We start from the raw sequence: 19,406 nt of genomic DNA, 5'->3' as shown, positions 1-19,406 counted from the left end.
GTCCACCACTGCCTCCTAAGCACTTAAACTTTAAAACTTAAGAACGGTTTTATCCTCTTGGCACCTCTGTTTGACATTACGTTACAATTGATATCCACCCCTGGTGGAGGGGTATACCCCTTCTTTCTACAGAGTGACTTCTTAATCCTGAGTGGGGACAGGTTAATCTCCCCACCTGCTTATACAGTGGTTGCCTGAAGGTGTAACCCTGGCTTGTGAGTAAAAAACTTGTACTCGTTTCACCATATTCAATTGTCAATTACTACACTATATTGAGCTGTTCTCCTTTTTTACTTGCCAAAAGTGTGTACAGTCTTTGCAAATTTTTTTTTTTTTTACCAGTCCTCCAATTGGTTTAAAGTCTGGGCAGCTTTCTGACCATGGACTCGCATTGGCCTAATGGCACAGTGCTCCATCATGGCTTGTTGTTCACCGAACTGTTCTTGACTGGTTGGAAGTTACTGTCAGCCCTTAATAGAGAATAGTACCCAAAAATTTGTTCTTGGTCCACTCCCTCGGATGAGGAACCACCCCACAGATGAATGGTCTCAGGATGCTTTACTGTTGGCATAAGACAGGACTGATGGTGCTCACTTTTTTTCTTCACTGGACAATACTTTTGCTAGATGCACAAAACATTTGGAAAGGGGCTGCATTAGAGAATAAGACTTTGGGCCAGATTTAGCAAGGCATTACCAACTGTTTGTTCTTAAAGGATACCCGAAGTGACATGAGATAGACGTGTATGTACAGTGCCTAGCACACAAATAACTATGCCGTTCCTTTTTTTTTTTCTTTCTCTGCCTGAAAGAGTTAAATATCAGGTATGTAAGTTGTTCAGTCCTGACTCAGACAGGAAGTAGCTACAGTGTGACCCTCACTGACAAATTTCCATTTTTACCTCTTTCTTGCTCTCAGAAGCCATTTTCTGCTAGGAAAGGGTTTTATAGTTGGAATTTCTGATCAGTGAGGGTCACACTGTAGTCACTGCCTGACTGAGTCAGCCACTTGCATACCTGATATTTAACTTTCAGGCAGAGAAAGGGAAAAAAGGAACACTGCATAGTTGGTGTGCTAGGCACTGTACATACTGTCACATGTCACTTCGGGTATCCTTTAAACCGTTCTAGCCTGCAGGGGGTTCTGCATGGTAAAACATCTTCAATCCAAATTGTGACAGTTTTTTTAACATGAATTTCTAGAACTGCACTAGTTAAGTTGCAAATTAATTCCTAAACAGCTGCAGATAAATAACAGTTCTACATAGAATACAGCAGTTCAGGCTAGACATGATTTGTGACGGGCTCCTCCCCACCTGCTGAATCACTCAGAGCCTGCTAGTGTCAATACAGCAGATATGTTAGTGCAATGTGTGAAGGAAACTACTGTTGCAGAGTTAACTGTCTGAACTGAAAATAAAGTCAAAATAGCCGTACACAGGTTATAATTGCCTCCTGTGTAGTCTACTACTCAATCTTTATCCTCTCCTGTGTCCATTTGTCCACTGATCAATGGAATTCACCATCCTTCATTTTAAAAATGGCCATTACCCCATAACCGCTTCCTGTTCAGCACACTGTTAAACTGTAACATGGACTTCGCATTCAATTGTAACTGACAGCAACTGGTATATCTCAGTTATAACAAAATATTGTCAGAAGTGGAAGGGATTACTGTAAGAAAATGGTGAGCTTCTGAGGAACGGAGGGTGAGGTTAGTACAGTCTTTCTCGACCTTTTTACCTTGGAGGAACCCTGTAAATATTGGATCTTGAGGAACCCCTATGGTTTTCAGGAGGCATGGTCTTTAAATAGGTTAGGCTGCTAATTTCACCATCTCCTATTACACTGCCACTCATTATACTGCCTCCTGTTGAACTCCTCTTGAAGTTTTTGATCAGATAAGTGGTTGACTCAGGTGCGGACTTGGTAGTAGCAATATCCTTGCCTGCCAAGGCTTTTTTTTTTTTTTTTTTTTTTTTTTTCTTCCTTATATATGGTTCAATGACTGCACATATTTCCTTGCAGGCAAGCATGAGTAACAGAGGATGAACAGAGGAAGAATCACCCTTAAGTTAATTTTCATGGCAAAAACCTTTTCATTAATGCTAGCATGTTATGAAGAATCAGATGAATTTCAAATTGCCATTATAAAAAACTGAAGCAGCAGACTTTAAAAACAGGATTTGTGCCTTCTCAAAACTTTTTGGGGGGCTGTGACTGTAGGCTCACCTTAATTTGCTTTGTTTACAAAACCTAGCCACATCTTGTACTGCAATAACTTTAATCTTCAGCACATACCACTCTTTACGTCAAACAGGAGTGCTGGTCAGCTCTAGTGCTCATAATGCACAATAAACCATGGTTTACACCTTAGATACTTTGCATGCAATGAGACAATGTTGCATACTTAAAATTGAATGGCCTACTAGAAACCTTTTTCTATTTTTCTAGGATCGTGTTTATTGGGTCGATGGTGAAAATGAAGCAATCTATGGTGCGGACAAGTTTACTGGACAGGACCTGGAAACTGTTGTCAACAACTTAAATGATGCTCAGGATATTATAGTCTATCATGAACTTGTACAGCCTACAGGTAGTTTGAAATGTGTTTAATTGTAGACCTTGAGTTACATATACTCTCTATAAACTGGCCTGTAGGGATTGAGATGCTATCCCTAGGGTGTTCTGGCCACAAACTCAGACATGTCCTGCTGCCTCAGCTGAGTGATGCATACTGTTGCTATGAGAAAAGGTATGACTGCAGCACAAGAGGCAATACTTGCTTGTCTGCCCTACCTTCTCCACTGAGCAAAAATCTCCATTCTGATGGAAGCCAAACAGCATGTCTTTACAGTGCTATTATGCACAGACTCCTGAAATTAACAGTAGCATCTACTGACATGATGTACATGGCATTTGGGCTTTAGGGATTTTGACTAAAATGTTAAAATTAACTCAGACATGGAAGGCTTAAAGTTTCAGTATAAGGGCTTGTTCACATTAGGGGCGTTTTTGTTTGTTTTAGCGCTGGTGATTTTAAAAAAAATCTCCTTTTTAAAAGGGCTTGTGTAATGTTCGCTTATGTGAGTTTTCTCACATAAGCTATGCACTTTCTATAAACACTGCTCCTGCTCCTGCACTATTTTCAAAGCGTGTGCGCTTCAATAGAAAGGCTTGGGAAATCGCTAAGCGCTTTGAAAAGTGATTTCCCGAGCGCGTTTAATGAATACATGTATTCATTTCTGGGGAGAGGAGTTCGCTTCCTGACATCAGGAAGTGAGAAAAGCTGCACAAATACTTAGAAAAGCCCTTTGAAAAGCCCTCCATAAATCGCTCAATGTTTGCAATTGCACTGGTGACTTGTGTGAACAAGGCCTCAATCATATGGTCTGCTGTTGCAGCAGGTTGGGACAAATATAGGACCTAGGTTTTTGTGTGGCACAGCTGAAAAGTGCAATAGAAGTAAAATCTAGTAGACTGGGAGGCTTACTGGTTTGTGTGCACTTTCACCTTGAACTGTGAGCATATTTGAATGGTGAAATTGGTGTGAGGTTTGAGGCCATTGGTAAGTTCTATTTGGGGGGGCATGGTTAAACCATACTATTTATAATTACTATTGCACCTCCCCTATAATGGCCCCTATGTTCCTGTTGCACATCTATATTTTATTTCACTTTAATGACCCTCTATAGTGAAGAATCTCTACAGTGGGGCCTAAGTTGTGCCCCTCTTATGATTGCAACTGTGCTGTCCCCATGTAGTGGAACTCCCTACAGTATTCTGATATTAGTTCTCATTCAATAAACCAAAGGTATCAATGCAGCCACTCTTCCTAGTTCGGGTGGGAAAAAAAGGTTGCTGGTGTGCAATCCTCATGGTTAACCTCCACTTCAGCTCCTGAATAACATAAAATCCAATGTGAGTAGGCGCTACAGACTTAAAGGTCTGAAGTGAAAAATGTATTATATAAAGAATTGTATGTGTAGTACCGCTAAAATATACCGTTGATACTAATGGTCTAAGTCTCGTATATAGCTTCCATTATAGGAATAGTTGAACTTCAGTTATCTATGCAGAAAGCGTCTCTGAGCTCTCCGACTAATTGATGTAGAAGTGCTTCAGAGAATAGCACTGCTCTGAATAAAACACTGAAAGACCACTTCAGAAAAGATTTTACTGCACATAAGTTCAATGGGTCATTAGCTCTGCTGTTTCATAGTTTACATACTAGACTCTGCATCATTCTGTAATATTTGCAGTTTGAAATGCTGTGTTCTATCCCTACAATTCTAAAAACTATATACTGTACCTGAAAATGATATAACATTCATAGCAAAGATAAAAACTTATCTTTCCCAGAACGTCTCAGGACAGCAACCCTGAGACATGTCTCCCTCCACATTCACTGGACAGGAACTAGATTAAACAATTTGCATAATTAGGTAGGCAGGGCACACACATGTATATATATATCGTTATGTCCTTACCCCCTCAGTTGTTTTCCTGTCCAGCAGGATGCTAGATGTAGGGGGTAAGGCTGGCCACCCATGTGAGTCCACAGGAGCCGCGGCTGGTGTGATCCCCTTTGTCGGCGCTGGCTAGTTGTCTCAGCGCGGGGTCATGCTACACGCACTGGCCTCTCCCCCTGTGCTGTGTTCGGAGGACAAGCGGCGTCTGAATCCGGAAGTTGCCCGCCCCAGGGTCACGTGACTGGCGCCTCACGTGACCGGAAGTCGGAAAGCCGGAAGCAGGAAGTTCCTGACCCGGCGTGCGTTCCAGCGGCCATTGCAGCATGGAAGTCAGCGTCTGCTGACACATCACACTCAGCTGCAGGGGATTGCCTGGAGGAACGCTAAGGGGATTACTACAGCAGGTAGGAATTAACGTTTGCATAATGCAAGAAGGGTTGGGCATTAAGCAATTATTTAAATCAGCTATTAAGCTGATGTCCTAGTCTCACTTTGTGTTTGACTATGGAGGCTGCCGGTGGATCTTCCTCCCAGGGCTCTGTGGAGACAAGTTCCGTACCCTCTCTGGTATGTAACATTGTGGTAATTGTTTACATATCCCTTAGGAGGGTTATTAGGCTTGGCTGAGCTAATGGCTGGTATTTATTTGTTTTATTACAGCCTAAAATGGAAAGATCAGATTCCAAATCTGGGTCAAGACAAGACAAAGCTGATAAGCCTGACAAGCCTGATAAACCTGATAAAACTGACAAGACTACACCACATGCTGGTTCTAAAGCAACACATAAATCGGGGAAAAAATGTGCTATATGTGGAAATTATATGTCATCCTCTTCAAAAGTAGTATGCCAAGATTGTACTAAAAAGGTGGTTAGAGAAGAAACCCCCACTATGTTAAAGGAATTAAAAGGATGGATTAGATCTGAAATTTCGTCTGCTGTGCAGACTATCAAGGTTCCAGAGGTTGCAGTATCTAATGTACAAATGCCTTCAGTGCCTGCAGCAGTCTCTGCAGCCCCGGCAGTATCAGATATCCCAGGTCCTTCAGGTTCAGTTCCCATAGGGGACCCTACTTTAAAAAGGAAAAGGAAAGATGACGATTCTGAAGATTCAGAAATGTCAGAAGGGGAATTGGATATTTCATCTCTGGAAGAGATACCCTCAGACTGAAAAATCTGCTGAAAAAACTGTAAAGAATCAGAAATTTGCTTTTTCCACTGACTTTATGAAGGAGTTATTGGCAGCCATGCATGAAGCCATGGGTATTACTATAGAGCAAAAGACTTTATCTCCATTAGATCAGATGTATGAAACATTGTCAGAACCCCAAGTGACTTTCATCCCAGTGCATAGTAGTCTTAAGGGGATTATCAGGAAAGAGTGGGATAATCCAGATAGGAGGGCTTTCTGGCCTAAATCACTAAATAAAAGATATCCTTATAGCCCTGAAGACCAAAGGTTTTGGGGGACTGCACCCAAACTAGACCCATCTCTTTCTAAAGTATCCAGGAGATCAGATCTTCAATTCGAAGATTTTGGTAGTTTAAAAGACCCTATCGATAAGAAAATGGACAATATTTTGCGGAGGGCATGGGAAGCAGCATCTTTAAATTTCAAACCCTCTATTGCATCTACAGCGGTAGCAAGATCTTTAAAAATTTGGTTAGTAGAAGTCCAGTCTCAGATAGCCTCAGGGGTATCTAGGGAGGAACTTTTGAATTTTTTCCCAAAAATTTTACATGCAACAAACTATCTATCAGATGCAGCTGATGATTCAGTCAGACTCACAGCAAGAACCACAGCCCTAGTTAATTCTGCCAGAAGAGGAATCTGGGTGAAAACATGGCAGGGAGATACCTCATCTAAATCAAAATTGTGTAGTATTCCATGTGAAGGGGGCTTGTTATTTGGAACCAAGTTAGAAGAAACACTTGAGAGGTCCGCTGATAAAAAGAAAAATTTCCCATATAAAAGAAAGATTTTCCGCCCTAACCGTTCCTTTCGTGTTTCAGGGAAAAGCGAACAGGAAAACAAGGGGAACCAGAGAAGAAGATGGATTCCCAACAAGTCCCAGCGTTCCAAACCCAGTACTCCATATACCTCTACAGGTCAACCAACAAAACAATGACGCCAGAATTCCAGTGGGGGGCAGACTAGCTCATTTTTTCGAACAGTGGCAGTTAAAGTTCGAAAACAAGTGGTTACTGAACATTATTCTCCAGGGGTACAAGATAGAGTTTATAGCCCCACCACCATCTCAATTCTGGGTGACCCCTTCCCCAAGAGCTCCAGTTCAGGCCCAGGCCCTCCAGTCAGAAGTAAGCTTACTATTGGAAAAAAGGGTTATACGGAGAGTCCCAAAATGTCAAGAAACACTGGGGTTTTACTCCCCAGTCTTTCTAATAAAGAAACCTCAAGGGAGTTACAGGTTCATCTTAAACCTAAAAAGGCTAAACACCGCAGTAAGATACAGAAAGTTTCGGATGGACAACATCCGCTCAGTATTGAACCTACTACAAGACAGCTCCTATCTGACATCATTGGATCTAAAAGATGCGTATTTGCATGTGCCGATTCATCTGGAATCACAACAGTTCCTGAGATTTGCGGTGGTGTTAGGAGAGGTAAGACACTTTCAGTTTGTCGCCCTTCCCTTTGGGTTATCATCGGCTCCATGGCTATTCACAAAAATCATGGCAGAAGTCTTGGCAGGGCTTAGGCTTCAGTCTGTTCAAGTAATATCTTACCTGGATGATTTACTTATCTGGGGACCTTCTGTTGAGTTAGTGGGATCCCAGACTCAGTCCACCATAGACTTCCTTCAGACATTGGGGTGGTTAATTAATTGGGAAAAATCGTCCTTTCAGCCTCTCCAAAAGATGGAATTTTTGGGGTTTGAGATATGTACTACAAATAAGAGACTTTTTCTACCTGACAAAAAATCTTCCTTGTTGTTAAAGTCTGTTTTCTCTTTTCAGAGTCTGAAAACAATATCCTTGAGGAAAGCGATGGCCTTATTGGGCACAATAACCTCATCTTTCCCTGCAATACAGTGGGGTCAACTCCACTCCAGAAGTCTCCAGAGTTGGATCCTATCAAAGTGGGACAAGCATCTCTCCTCCCTGGACAAGAGAGTGATGATTCCTTGGAGTGTCAAGCAGTCACTACTGTGGTGGACGGAGCCACAACATCTGTCAACAGGGAATCTTTGGGAGTTTCCAACCCAGTACATCATAACAACGGATGCGAGCTCTTGGGGATGGGGAGCGCATCTGGACTCTCTGACAGCTCAGGGACAATGGTCAAGCCGGATCAGCAACAGGTCTTCGAACAGCAGAGAGCTGCAAGCAGTCTGGGAAGCCATACTAGCATTCAAGATACAGATATGGAAAACCCACGTGACGATACGTACAGACAACAGTACAGTGGTGGCATACATAAATCACCAGGGAGGCACAAGAAGCAAGTCACTGCAACAGCAGGCATCAAGGATTCTGCATTGGGCAGAGCGCAGTCTCAAGTCTATAAAAGCGGTTCACCTGAAGGGGACACTAAATTGCCTAGCAGATTACCTGAGCAGATGCAGTCTGTCCCAGGACGAATGGAGTCTCAACGACCGGGTGTTTCATCAGTTGACAGAACACTGGATTGTTCCTCAAGTGGATTTATTCGCCAGAAAGAGCAATGCGAAATGCCGGATGTTTTGCTCTCTTTGTCCCCAAGACGAACCATGGGTAGTAGATGCCTTCTCGATCAGCTGGAGCCATCACAGAATGTACATTTTTCCGCCTCTACATTTGATTTCCAGAGTACTGAACAAAATCTATCGAGACCAGGCGGAAGCAATCTTGATTGTCCCGTTTTGGCCAAAAAGACCGTGGTTTGCTCTGCTACAACGATTAGCTACGGATCATCTGATCCTTCCAGATCAAGAGGACCTGTTAACTCAGGGACCAGCGGTGCATCCCAATCTGAGCCTTCTTCATCTTTCAGCATGGAGCCTGAATGGCGAATACTGAAAAGTAAGGGATTTTCTAATAGGTTATCGGAAACACTGTTACAAAGCAGGAAGAAGGTGACGCGCCAAATATACTCTAAAGCCTGGAGGGTATACAACAATTGGTGTGAGGCGAATTCTAGAGATACTGGTCATTCCAATTCAGTTTTAGAATTTCTTCAAGATGGATTCCAGAAAGGTCTAAGTAGTAGTACATTGAAGGTACAAGTTTCAGCATTAACAGTCTTTCTTGACAGAAAATTGGCAGAGGAAGAAGATATCATCAGATTCTTCAAAGCACTCAGGAGGATTCGACCTACAATCCATAGTAGAGTGCCATCTTGGGATCTGAACACTGTGCTACAGGGGCTATGTGAGCCACCCTTTGAACCATTAGTGGATAGTTCTGATAAACTTTTAACTATCAAAACTGCTTTTCTTCTAGCAATAACGTCAGCCAGAAGAGTGGGGGAATTGCAGGCATTGTCAATTCTCGAACCATATTGTGTTATAAGTGACGACAGAATTACACTTCGTCTAGATACCTCCTTCCTACCTAAGGTTGTTTCGAAATTCCACAGATCTCAAGAAATTTTTCTGCCTTCCTTTTGTAATAACCCTTCCAATCAGAAGGAACAGAAGTTACATTGCCTAGATGTTAGAAGATGTGTTCTGGAGTATCTTCAGCGCACTAAGTCCTGGAGGACTTCGAATGCATTATTAGTATTATTTGCCGGAAAGTTCAGGGGTAAACAGGCCTCAAAATCAACCATAGCCAGATGGATCAAGCAGGCTATATCTCTATCTTATGCTCAACAAGGCAAACAGCTGACTTCGGCGGTCAGGGCTCATTCTACCAGAGCAGTATCAACTTCCTGGGCAGAGAGGGCAGGAGCATCAGTTGAGCAAATTTGCAAGGCAGCCACCTGGTCAAGTCAGAACACCTTTGTGAGACATTATAGGCTAGATGTATTGTCTAGTGCCGACTTAACGTTCGGCAGAAAAGTGTTGCAGGCTGTAATCCCTCCCTAAATATTATTTCTTGTTTTTCATCTCAGGGTTGCTGTCCTGAGACGTTCTGGGAAAGCCCAAAATTACTTACGGTAATTTCTTTTCCAGAAGTCGGAAGGACAGCACCCTTACTACCCACCGCTATTCTTATTAAAAGTTATTGGAAGCATCATTATGTGCGGAGTCTTTTTTATTAACTGAGGGGGTAAGGACATAACGATATATATATACATGTGTGTGCCCTGCCTACCTAATTTTGCAAATTGTTTAATCTAGTTCCTGTCCAGTGAATGTGGAGGGAGACATGTCTCAGGGTTGCTGTCCTTCCGACTTCTGGAAAAGAAATTACCGTAAGTAATTTTGGGCTTTCTGCTTCAGTGTCACTTTAAACTTCAAAGCCTGAAGTGCCTGCTCATATATTCTGGTTCCCCTTTAGTTTGGCCTAGTGGTCCTTTCTTGTTGGGGATTTCTCTGCTAGTCTAGGGACCTGGATGTCCTCACAGGAATCCTACTTTGGTTGCTGAGCTCTGCAGAGTAGGGTATCTGACTCCAGATAGTTTACCTGGCTAGTGTGCAAAGATCTGTCCTTGTGCCAACACTATAATCGAACATTTATATATCGCTTTTCTCCTGTCGGACTCAAAGCGATCAAGAGCTGCAGCCACTGGGACGTGCTCAGGAGGCCACCCTGCAGTGTTAGGGAGTCTTGCTTTGAACTCCTTCCTGAATAGGTACTGACCCTAGACAGGATTCGAACCCTGGTCTCCCATGTCAAAGGCAGAGCCCTTAACCAGTACTCCATTCAACACTAGTGGCACAAAGGATGTAAATGTGCTGTAGCATAGGGACTAGTCTAAACTTTGTTTCCCTGTCACAACAGTAATAGAGGCAGTGTGGTAGTTGCTCCTTGCCAAGCAATTTTCTTTTCTTCTCTTGCTGTAATGGTTCTTGGATAGTCCTTTGTCAATCTTGGGATTTCATTGGCTGTATGCATGTCATTGACTTGGTTGTGATGATGCTGCTGACTAGGTGAATTTTTTTTTTTTTTTTTTTTTTTTTTTTTTTTTTTTTGTAGCACTTGAATCTTGTGATTATAATGCTCTGAAACATGACTAGATTGTGGTTTGGCTTTTCTTAATGTAATGCAAACTAATCTTGCTAACAGGAAAGAACTGGTGTCATGAGAGACTAATAAATGGAGGCTGCCAGCATCTGTGTTTACCAGCTCCACAGATAAATGAGCGCTCGCCAAAGTATACTTGCACATGCCCTGCTGGCTTGGAGCTTTATGATGACAGAAACTGCAGAAAAGGTAAGGTATTAATACACATGTAACTTGTCGTGTTTTTTTGAAAAATTTTTTTTTTTTTTTTTTTTTTTTTTTTTTTAGTTCAGAGGTAGTTTGTGCTAAATATCCAGACTGCATTGACTGCATTCTGCAAAGGTTGGAAGGCTGAGTCATGACAAGGGGACGCTATTCTGAATCTTCCATGATGCATAATGACTAACTTTAAATGCCAGTGCAAAAAATCAATCTTGCATGTGGGTGACTGGGATGTGTGGCAGAGATCCAGAGGGTCTATCTCCTCACAGTAGAGCAAGGTGATCCAACCTCAGCGGCGGGGCCAACTCACATGCTGTACTTCTTCCCACCTTGCACTCATGCCACTGTAATGTTGTTGGTGTGATGCTACATGTTGCTGGAGAGGCTCAAAATTTGGCAGTGTCCTATGTGAATCAAAATGGATCCAGCAGTCACGTCCTTAGTGATCAGCCCAAATGTGCCCATGTAATTAGGTTGCCGCCAGTCCCATCCTCCATGTATGTCAGACTTCATCCAAAATATTAATCTAGAGGGGCTGATGCTGTGCCGTGCCGGATTTATCTGGCAACATCGCCATCTAGTGGCAGACTGTTCTTCCTGTGGAAGAAAATGCCAATGCTGGATGTAGTCCGACATAGGTTTGGAAATGGGTTAAGGCATCAGGCTTGTGCTCTATTCAGAGCTGTGCAAGACTGCCTGTAATTTGAGTAACCATTTCACAAACTTAAGACCATGCAGTGCTTCATGTAGGGAACCAGGAGAAATCTGCTCAACCAATCAAAGGTACACTCTGCAAGAACACTTATACAAAGTTTTTAGTATGTATTAAATCCCAATTCTCCTAACATGTACAGGCTTTCCTGTCCTAGCCTCATATGATCACATGTTCCCACAGTTGAGTATCCCCCCAAGTTAGGACAAACACAGGAGAGAAAGCCCAAGTGTGGTTCACTGTACAGCATTACTTTGCCAGTTGGAACATACTGCTCTACAAAATTAGAACAATCCTAGCATGCGGTTTAAATCCAGTTGAACCATTTCTAGTGTAGCTGCAGAGTTTTTGGCTGATCCTGTCACTACATGAAAGTGAACCGAATGGATCTGGGCTGCCAGGCAACTCATATTGTTTTAAAATGAGATAAATTTGGAAGCCTCCATATCACTCTTGCCTCACTAACTTGAATCCCTACATAAATCGCTGTTAGAGTGGAACACAAAGTATTTAAACCAAAGGTCATATGTCTTAATGGTCATAATGTGAACCTTTCCAGGATTTCAAAACCGGTAATTGGATTAAGCCCACATAAAAAATTGCCATTTTTAACTTTTCCTGTGCAACTGGAATGATCACCTGTAGCAGAGGCCTCCATTCTAATGAACGGACGCTTTGCCAGCAACTACCTTCCTGATGTGCAGCAAATTAGAGCATGTTAGTAAATACTAGGACAGAACCTGGGCTTGTGCAATGGATGACCATTCATGTGCACAAGGAGTTATTTAGTAGAACAAGGGGTCCTTATAGGAAAGTTGTTCCTGTATCTATCTGGCCCACTTAAAAACTAGTATTTCTGTTAGTGTTCTCATAGCACCTATTAAGTGGTACAGGTACTTGGCTGCAGAAAATTCAGGACCACAGCTCCTCAGTCCTGCTTGCCAGCAGATTCCTTGTTCAGGCTATGTTCTACATATGATTGTACATCTTTACTACCAAGAATGTTGTCTCTTTATAAACGGGTCAATCAGCTGTAATGTAACCCTTTTTTCATTTTTGTTTGTTTGAGAGGTTGTAATTTGTCTGATTTCCATGTTCTCATTGTCCTAAGCATGGATTATTTCTGTTTAAAAAAGTGGAGGTTCTCTTCAGTATCCTGCCATTCATTGCAAAATTGGCGCCCCAGAATTACAAAATATCTGCAGCGAAAACTTAAAGAAATATTGTGTTTGTTTCAAGGTAGTACAGCTGAAGAATCTACTCCCGTTATACCAGAGTTACATCCTGAAAAACCACTACCAGGGGGTAAGCGCTTGGAATGCGTATGTATATAAGCATTTTGAGGTCATAGTTTGGTTCTTTTAGGTGCTAAATCCAAATAAACTGACAGTAGTTTGATGTCTAAATTGGAATAACGCTCCCTAAATATAACCTAAGCCATTTCAATACTTTGTGCTTAATGTGATCTGTGGGAGTGTGCAGGTTCAATGCTTTGAAGTGATCTCTTGCTGCTTGCACGAATGGCTTCAACATAGATTAAAAAAGGGCATGTTGCATTTCTGATCAGTACCTGACCTGCAACATGGTTTGGTCAAAGCTGACACATGTTGGCCTACAGGCTAACTACTTCTGTAGCAGGGGCAGATTGGCTCAGGGGTAGCAGTGGGTGGGGTAAGTGGAGAAAGCCATGCTCTCGGCTGTCAGTTGCCCAAAGCAATCTGCCCGGCAGATCACTGGCCAAGATGGGTCAGAGGCTGCTGTACACATGCTGGATTCTTGGCAGAGACGGTCGTTAACTACCTTGGCCAAGTATTTAATCTAGCATGTGTATGGGGCTTTAAGCCTCTCTTGATCAGTGTTAGATCAGGAAAGGCTTCCCTGAGTTTGAGTTCTTGAGTGCTGCATCGCTTGAGCATTGCAGATGAGGTCTTGGGGTTTTTTTTTGTGTAAGTTCACCTTGCAACACTCTAAACTGGGTAGATATCAATGGTTTACTGGATCTAATTTTGTGCTTGCCTTTAACCAGTGAACTGATACTTATCTTGCTGCAAACATTTTAACCAGTTCACAATGCTGCCACTGGAGTTTGTACAAGGAACCAGTGCAGCACATGTCCCACTCAGGGTTAAGGCTTGATCAGCATATCTTTTTGGGGTGGGTTGCATGGTTTTTCTTTTCCTGACTGGCCTGATGTAGCCTCGTAATCTCCTGGCAATTACCAAATGGTTTAAACAGTTTGTGGTGGTAAGTTGTAAAGGCCACATGAAAAGCAATGGTCAAGCAGAGGTTGCATTGATCTAATTTAACAAATGCATGCAAAAACTGTAGCTTGGCAAGTGTGTACTGTACACTACTGACATTCATGGTATACAATTGCAAGGCTTGCTAAATAACTGTGTAGTCAAGTGAGTTATTGCGCCAGGATCCTTCCCACATTCCAAAATGCCTACATGGGTTTTATTGCTTTCTCCCTTTGGAGAATTTACCTCTTCCTCCTTGAATCCCTATTTTGTGGATTTAGTTTGCTGCCCCATTGCCAAACACTAGGTACAGCAACAAGTTGGAGCCCCCTCCCACTTCAGCTTGTACAGAAAAGAGGGAAATGCTGCATGGTGGATGGTAGTGATTGGAAATGGTGGCAAATGTACTGAAGTTCGATTAGTTTACAGCCGATAAAAGCAAAGTATTTGGCAGACAGGTTTTGGATCACTTGCCTCTTAAAGAGACACTGAAGCAAAAATAAATATGATGGATTGGTTGTGTACTATGAATAATTACTAGATTAGCAGCAAAGAAAATGTTCTCATATTTTTTTTCAGGTATATAGTGTTTTTTTTTCTAACATTGCATCATTCTCTAATATGTGCAGATTACACAACACAGCATTCAAAATGATTCTTTCAGAGCAGTCTGAACTAATGACCTCTCCTCTCTGGCAGAGAAAAAGTAAATGGTTAACTAACACTTGAGGTAATAAGTCAGAAAACAGCCCTCTCCACAACTTTGAAAGTCGTAGAGTTTAATGGCTTTATTGCATAGAGATAACTGTAGTTTCTTAACTCTTCCTGTACTGGAAACAATTAGACTGATGCATCTGATCTTAATGTTTTTATTTCTTAGCTGTACTACACATACAAATCACAATATCATAATTGTTTTTTCGCTTCAATGTCTCTTAACAACATAATCTAATAAACCATTTGGAAAAGGCATGTTGTAGCTGCTTGTTTGAATAATGTTGGAATGTTTTTGGCCTGTCTTCTAGCATCAGTTTTGCTGCTCCTATCGTGGTCTTGTATATATGTATGTATGAATGAGCAGTTGAGTGTTCATCATCACAATTGGCATGATTCACAAAGCTTTGTTTTCACTTTATCAATGTTATATATTGTAGCTCTTGGAGAGCTTGAAAATGTAATTAAGGTAAAAGTAATATTGAAATAAAGTTAACAAGGAACATACTTTCATAAAAATAACCTTTTGGCATATTTACAAGCAAAAATCACTCATTTAGGTGATCCATACATTTCATTTATAAGAAGTTTTGTGAATAGAGCCCATTGTCTGTATCCCATCTGTAACTATATGTACATCTTTAATGTCTGTGTGGGTTAAACTGAAACTATTGACATTAAGAGTTTTTAATCTAGATAATGAACTTTGAACTTTTACCTTACAGTAAAATATGATAGTGTTGAACATAAATTCTTATAAGATGCCCAACAAGGCTTGTGAATTGCTGTCCAGCTGCTGGGTATATACAAATCTCTGTAAATCGGAAGCTTTTCACAAATTCTTTCCACTGCTGACATTTTGTGCATGGTGTTTTTATCATCAGCTAACTTGCACTTTAGCCATTTTCTTCAGTTCACTGGATGCTCTTGTAAACTGGGATTTTAAGAATTTGTCTTGTAGCTCTAGGCTTTAGTGAGTAGTTTGCAGAAGTAGTCTGGCAATCTGTATGGTCTTAAGGTACCCAATAATGATACAGCCTTAACTGTAAAAAAAATGTTTCCAAATGTGTATATAGTGGAAGGGTAATTTGAGGTACTTTACTTTTTCAGTTGCTGTGGGGTTTTTTTATCCACTTTTGTATGTATTGGGTCCACAGCGCACACAAACATGCTACATGCAGTGTGCTGTGAAAAAGCTCAGTTCTAATGTATAGATGTAAACTGACCCATGGGGGAATGTGGAAAATTCCTGCACATGTACTGCATGTCTTATCCATTGCATTATAACTGACAGCAACTGACTCAGATTCTTTCACATACCAACTTCAGTGCAGTGGTGTCTGTGGAGGATACAAAAACACTAGCTATAGCTTGCTGCATTTTGGACTTGTTTTACATGCTCTAAATTGCACTATATGCATGCATTTGAATTTTACTGACTCCTGTGCAGTTTGAATATTGTAGCAGACTTGATTGCTCTCAAAATGCTCCGATGCCTCAGAAGCAAATTCTGTTGCTTGTAGTCTGGTCCCATTCAAAATATAAGGCCCCTCTGTGCTATTCCCCCTGCAGATAATTCTATACTCTAGGCTTTTGCAGGGCTCTGGGAATTGTGTACATTTTGGCACCTGCACACCTGTGCAACAAAAGCTTTTGCATTTTCATTTATTTTTAGCTTGTTTCATTTAAACCTTTCTTTCTGACACTACTTTCTAATGTATCTTGTGGTGAAGGCTTTGTTTTATCCCCTAATGCTGTTCCATATGACTCTGCACAATTCCAAAACAAGTGCAACACAAGTACCAATTTGAGCAGTGTTTAAAAAGTAAAATTTGGAAGATTCACTTCTGTGGCTGAACTGGCTACTAAAGATTTTCTCAATGGGGTTCTTTTCCTTTTTCTTTCTAGAAGGGAATGGTAATACATCTATTCATGAAGCAGCTCCTCCTGCAAAAGGCTCATCTGCAGCATGGGCAATTCTTCCTCTTAGTAAGTATGACTCGGGAAATTTGCATCCCCTTCACAATTAGTTGTCTGAAGTAAAAACCATTGTTTTATGTTGCACTTGTAGCAGAAGTTGGTGTTATGGAGTTTCACTAGCTTTTAAATCCATATAGAATGATGCTCACTAGAAATTTTTGTTTGGTTTTTGTACCAGTACTACTAGTAATGGTTGCTATGGGAGCTTACTTAATGTGGCGAAACTGGCAGAGGAAAAACATGAAGAGCATGAATTTTGATAATCCTGTCTACTTGAAAACTACGGAGGAGGACCTAACAATAGATATAGGACGCCATGGTGCCAATGTGGGACATACATACCCTGCAGTGAGTATTTCATCTAGACTGTTTATGATCAAATCATGTAGGAGTATACAAAATGTAGTAAACAGTTAACATGCACACATTTTTAAGCTGCCATATATAAAGCTGTAAGGCTTGGAGTCTTGCTCTGTGTGGCTTACTGATAGGACTCCAGAGCTTTCCAAATGCAGTAAGTAAATGCTAGGGATGTTTAACAAGGTGCAAATGGAGATGAGATGAAAATGTAGTAAGTGATTCTGGAAGCAGCATGTTTCCAGAGTCTGCTGAACCTACGTACAAAAATCTGGATTGCATTGAAACTCTTAACGCAAATGACGAGCACCGCAGCTGACAGTAAACATCTGTGTGAACTGGCCTTTAAAGGGGAATGTAGTGAAAATGACTATTTACTATATTTATACATTCAATGTTTGCCCATTGCCTCTCCCTGATTTACATTCTGAAAATAATCACTGGTGGGGACAGCTTTAGTTCTGCCAGGTGATCTTTGCGGAAAGTTTCCAAAAGTTATATACAAAGGGAGATTTATTGCTTGGCAGTTGAAAAAAGCTGTAATTTTTCCACAATACGAGGTACACAGACAGCAAACTGACATCACTCTATGGGAGGGGTTTCACCTGCAGTATCAGTCATACAGATGTCCCTGTTCTATTTCAGGAAAGGTAAAGCTTTCTCGTGGAAAAGTGGGTATCGGCAACGGATTGGGATAAAGTTCAATCCTGGGTTCCGCTTTAACTGTTCTTCAGTTTATCAAAATTGCACTGAAACATAGCCATTTCAGCCAGGTTTCAGAATGAATGTTTATCTATTTCAGTTGCTCTATCAAAAATCCATAGTGTGCCCCAACCAACAGATTCTTGAAAGATTAAATGTCCGGTTATAGCAAGCTAACTGGGTCACAGTAAAAGATTATCTTGAAGAATAAGCCCCAGGAGAGGAAGATAAATGAGGCCACAATCCTTTCTAGGATTTTAATTTTATACAGATGCTCCCTGTACGCTATACTAAAGTTGCCTGCCTAGAATGTTGTGGCATTTTAGCAGAAGCGCCACAATTTACACACTTATTAGTACTGTCAATGGAGCTACATATCAGTATTGGTTTCATCTCTACAGCTCTCCACTATGGCCTGGTGCACACCAGAGGAGTTTTTTCTGAGCGTTTTGAGTTTTTAAATCTGCTGCTAATGTTAACCTCATTGCTCCAGTGTGCACAGACACCTAGGGTAACATTGCGCATTTGAGTTTTTAAAATCTGCTGCTAAACTCCTCTGGTGTGCACCAGGCCGATGTCTGAAGGAAACTTGCAGTGTAGACTAGTGTCTCAAAGGATATAATAACTTCAAATCTCCCACCTGGATATGCAAAAACACAGGACACAACTGTTGCAGCAGCCAGTACCTCAGGGCTTAATCTGAAAGTAGTTGCGAGTTTTCAAGTAGCAATACAGCTTGTTGCAATAGCCCTTGGTTTGCCATGTGGTGTGGCAAACCAATTGGTTTTTTTTTCTGTGCCAATTTTCTACTTGAGATATGAAAACCTTTCCAAGTTGATGCCAATGTTACTGCAAATCTTTGCATCTTGAAAATGGATCAATCACTGCAAAATATGAAAAATTTTATTCTCAAAACTAGTATAACTGGCAGAATTCTCACTTTCAAATTATATTGCAATCCCTGCTGACTAATGTAATGTAGACTGACTTTGGCAAGACACTTAGAGCTCAATTCACTAAGCCTTACCGCATTCCTTAGTACACACTGTGTACCTTGCCGTTTAACTGGATGAACTCCTCCTCTAGCTTAGCGTGTCTTGTTTAGTCAGCTGATTGTATGACTGTTTGTTTTTTTTTTTTTTCAGATCTCTGTTGTAAATACAGAAGACGACCTATCCTAAATATTTCTTGACATGGCTGGCATTCACCATCCCCTTCAGTCTACACTGCTTCAACTGGATTGCTTTGAGTTGTGGATGGCAACCATACCAGCAGCTGAACACCTCCTGCCCCTTGTGTGTAAAGATTTTGTATGCGTGATGCCACTTTTTATAGGACAATGAAACGGAAACCTATTGTATATATTTCATAATAAGCTTGTTCAGCTCTTGGTTTGGTTACCATTTATACTCTATTTTTCTTTTCTGTTGTCAGTATTAGAAAACTACACTCCCACTGGTCAAGTACTGTAAAGCACTTTCCATAAAAAGCCATACCCAAGCAATGAAACCTTGTGCTATATATGTATAGTGAATTCACATGTACATACTTGTGTATAGACAGTTGTACATAATCTTGGAAAACACAATCACTATTCTGAAGCACTTTGAAATCTCTTGTTGATTTTGTAAATATTTTTCTGTACACTGGGTTTATTTTGAAATGGTTGGGGCGATGACAATAGACTGGAAAACAAAACGGGTTAATACCAAATTGCCAAATTTCTTAACCTTATGAAATTTTGTATATGTGAATGCAGCTGTAAATTTGTCTTGACTGACCCTTTTTTCTAAAAGTATGCAGAGGGGTGAATTCCCTGTCAATGAACCACTGGAGATTTTTTCAGAATAAAAAAAAAAATCTGAATCTCTGCCTCAGTCTCCTTATTATGGAATACC

At 41.1% G+C, this 19,406-nt stretch overlaps 1 protein-coding gene across 3 annotated transcripts in view; it reads left to right on the top strand.

Moving 5' to 3' along the window:
* The window catches only part of VLDLR (very low density lipoprotein receptor), a 97,115-nt gene extending 77,758 nt beyond the window's left edge, over positions 1–19,357 (top strand). For 2 of the 3 annotated variants that reach the window (XM_068235791.1, XM_068235773.1), the window contains 6 exons: positions 2,454–2,595; positions 10,645–10,791; positions 12,755–12,820; positions 16,378–16,458; positions 16,628–16,797; positions 18,654–19,357. In XM_068235791.1, the coding sequence (XP_068091892.1) occupies positions 2,454–2,595; positions 10,645–10,791; positions 12,755–12,820; positions 16,378–16,458; positions 16,628–16,797; positions 18,654–18,689 (642 nt within the window). In that variant the 3' untranslated portion in view covers positions 18,690–19,357. The remainder of the gene's footprint in view (positions 1–2,453; positions 2,596–10,644; positions 10,792–12,754; positions 12,821–16,377; positions 16,459–16,627; positions 16,798–18,653) is intronic. The other variant, XM_068235781.1, reaches the window with a different exon arrangement.
* Positions 19,358–19,406: the final 49 nt, after the last annotated feature.

Source organism: Hyperolius riggenbachi, chromosome 1 (assembly GCF_040937935.1).
Source record: "Hyperolius riggenbachi isolate aHypRig1 chromosome 1, aHypRig1.pri, whole genome shotgun sequence".
NCBI classification, from domain to species: Eukaryota; Metazoa; Chordata; class Amphibia; order Anura; family Hyperoliidae; genus Hyperolius; species Hyperolius riggenbachi.
Note: the sequence above shows the minus strand (reverse complement) of the source record. Positions and strands in the feature narration are given on the sequence as shown.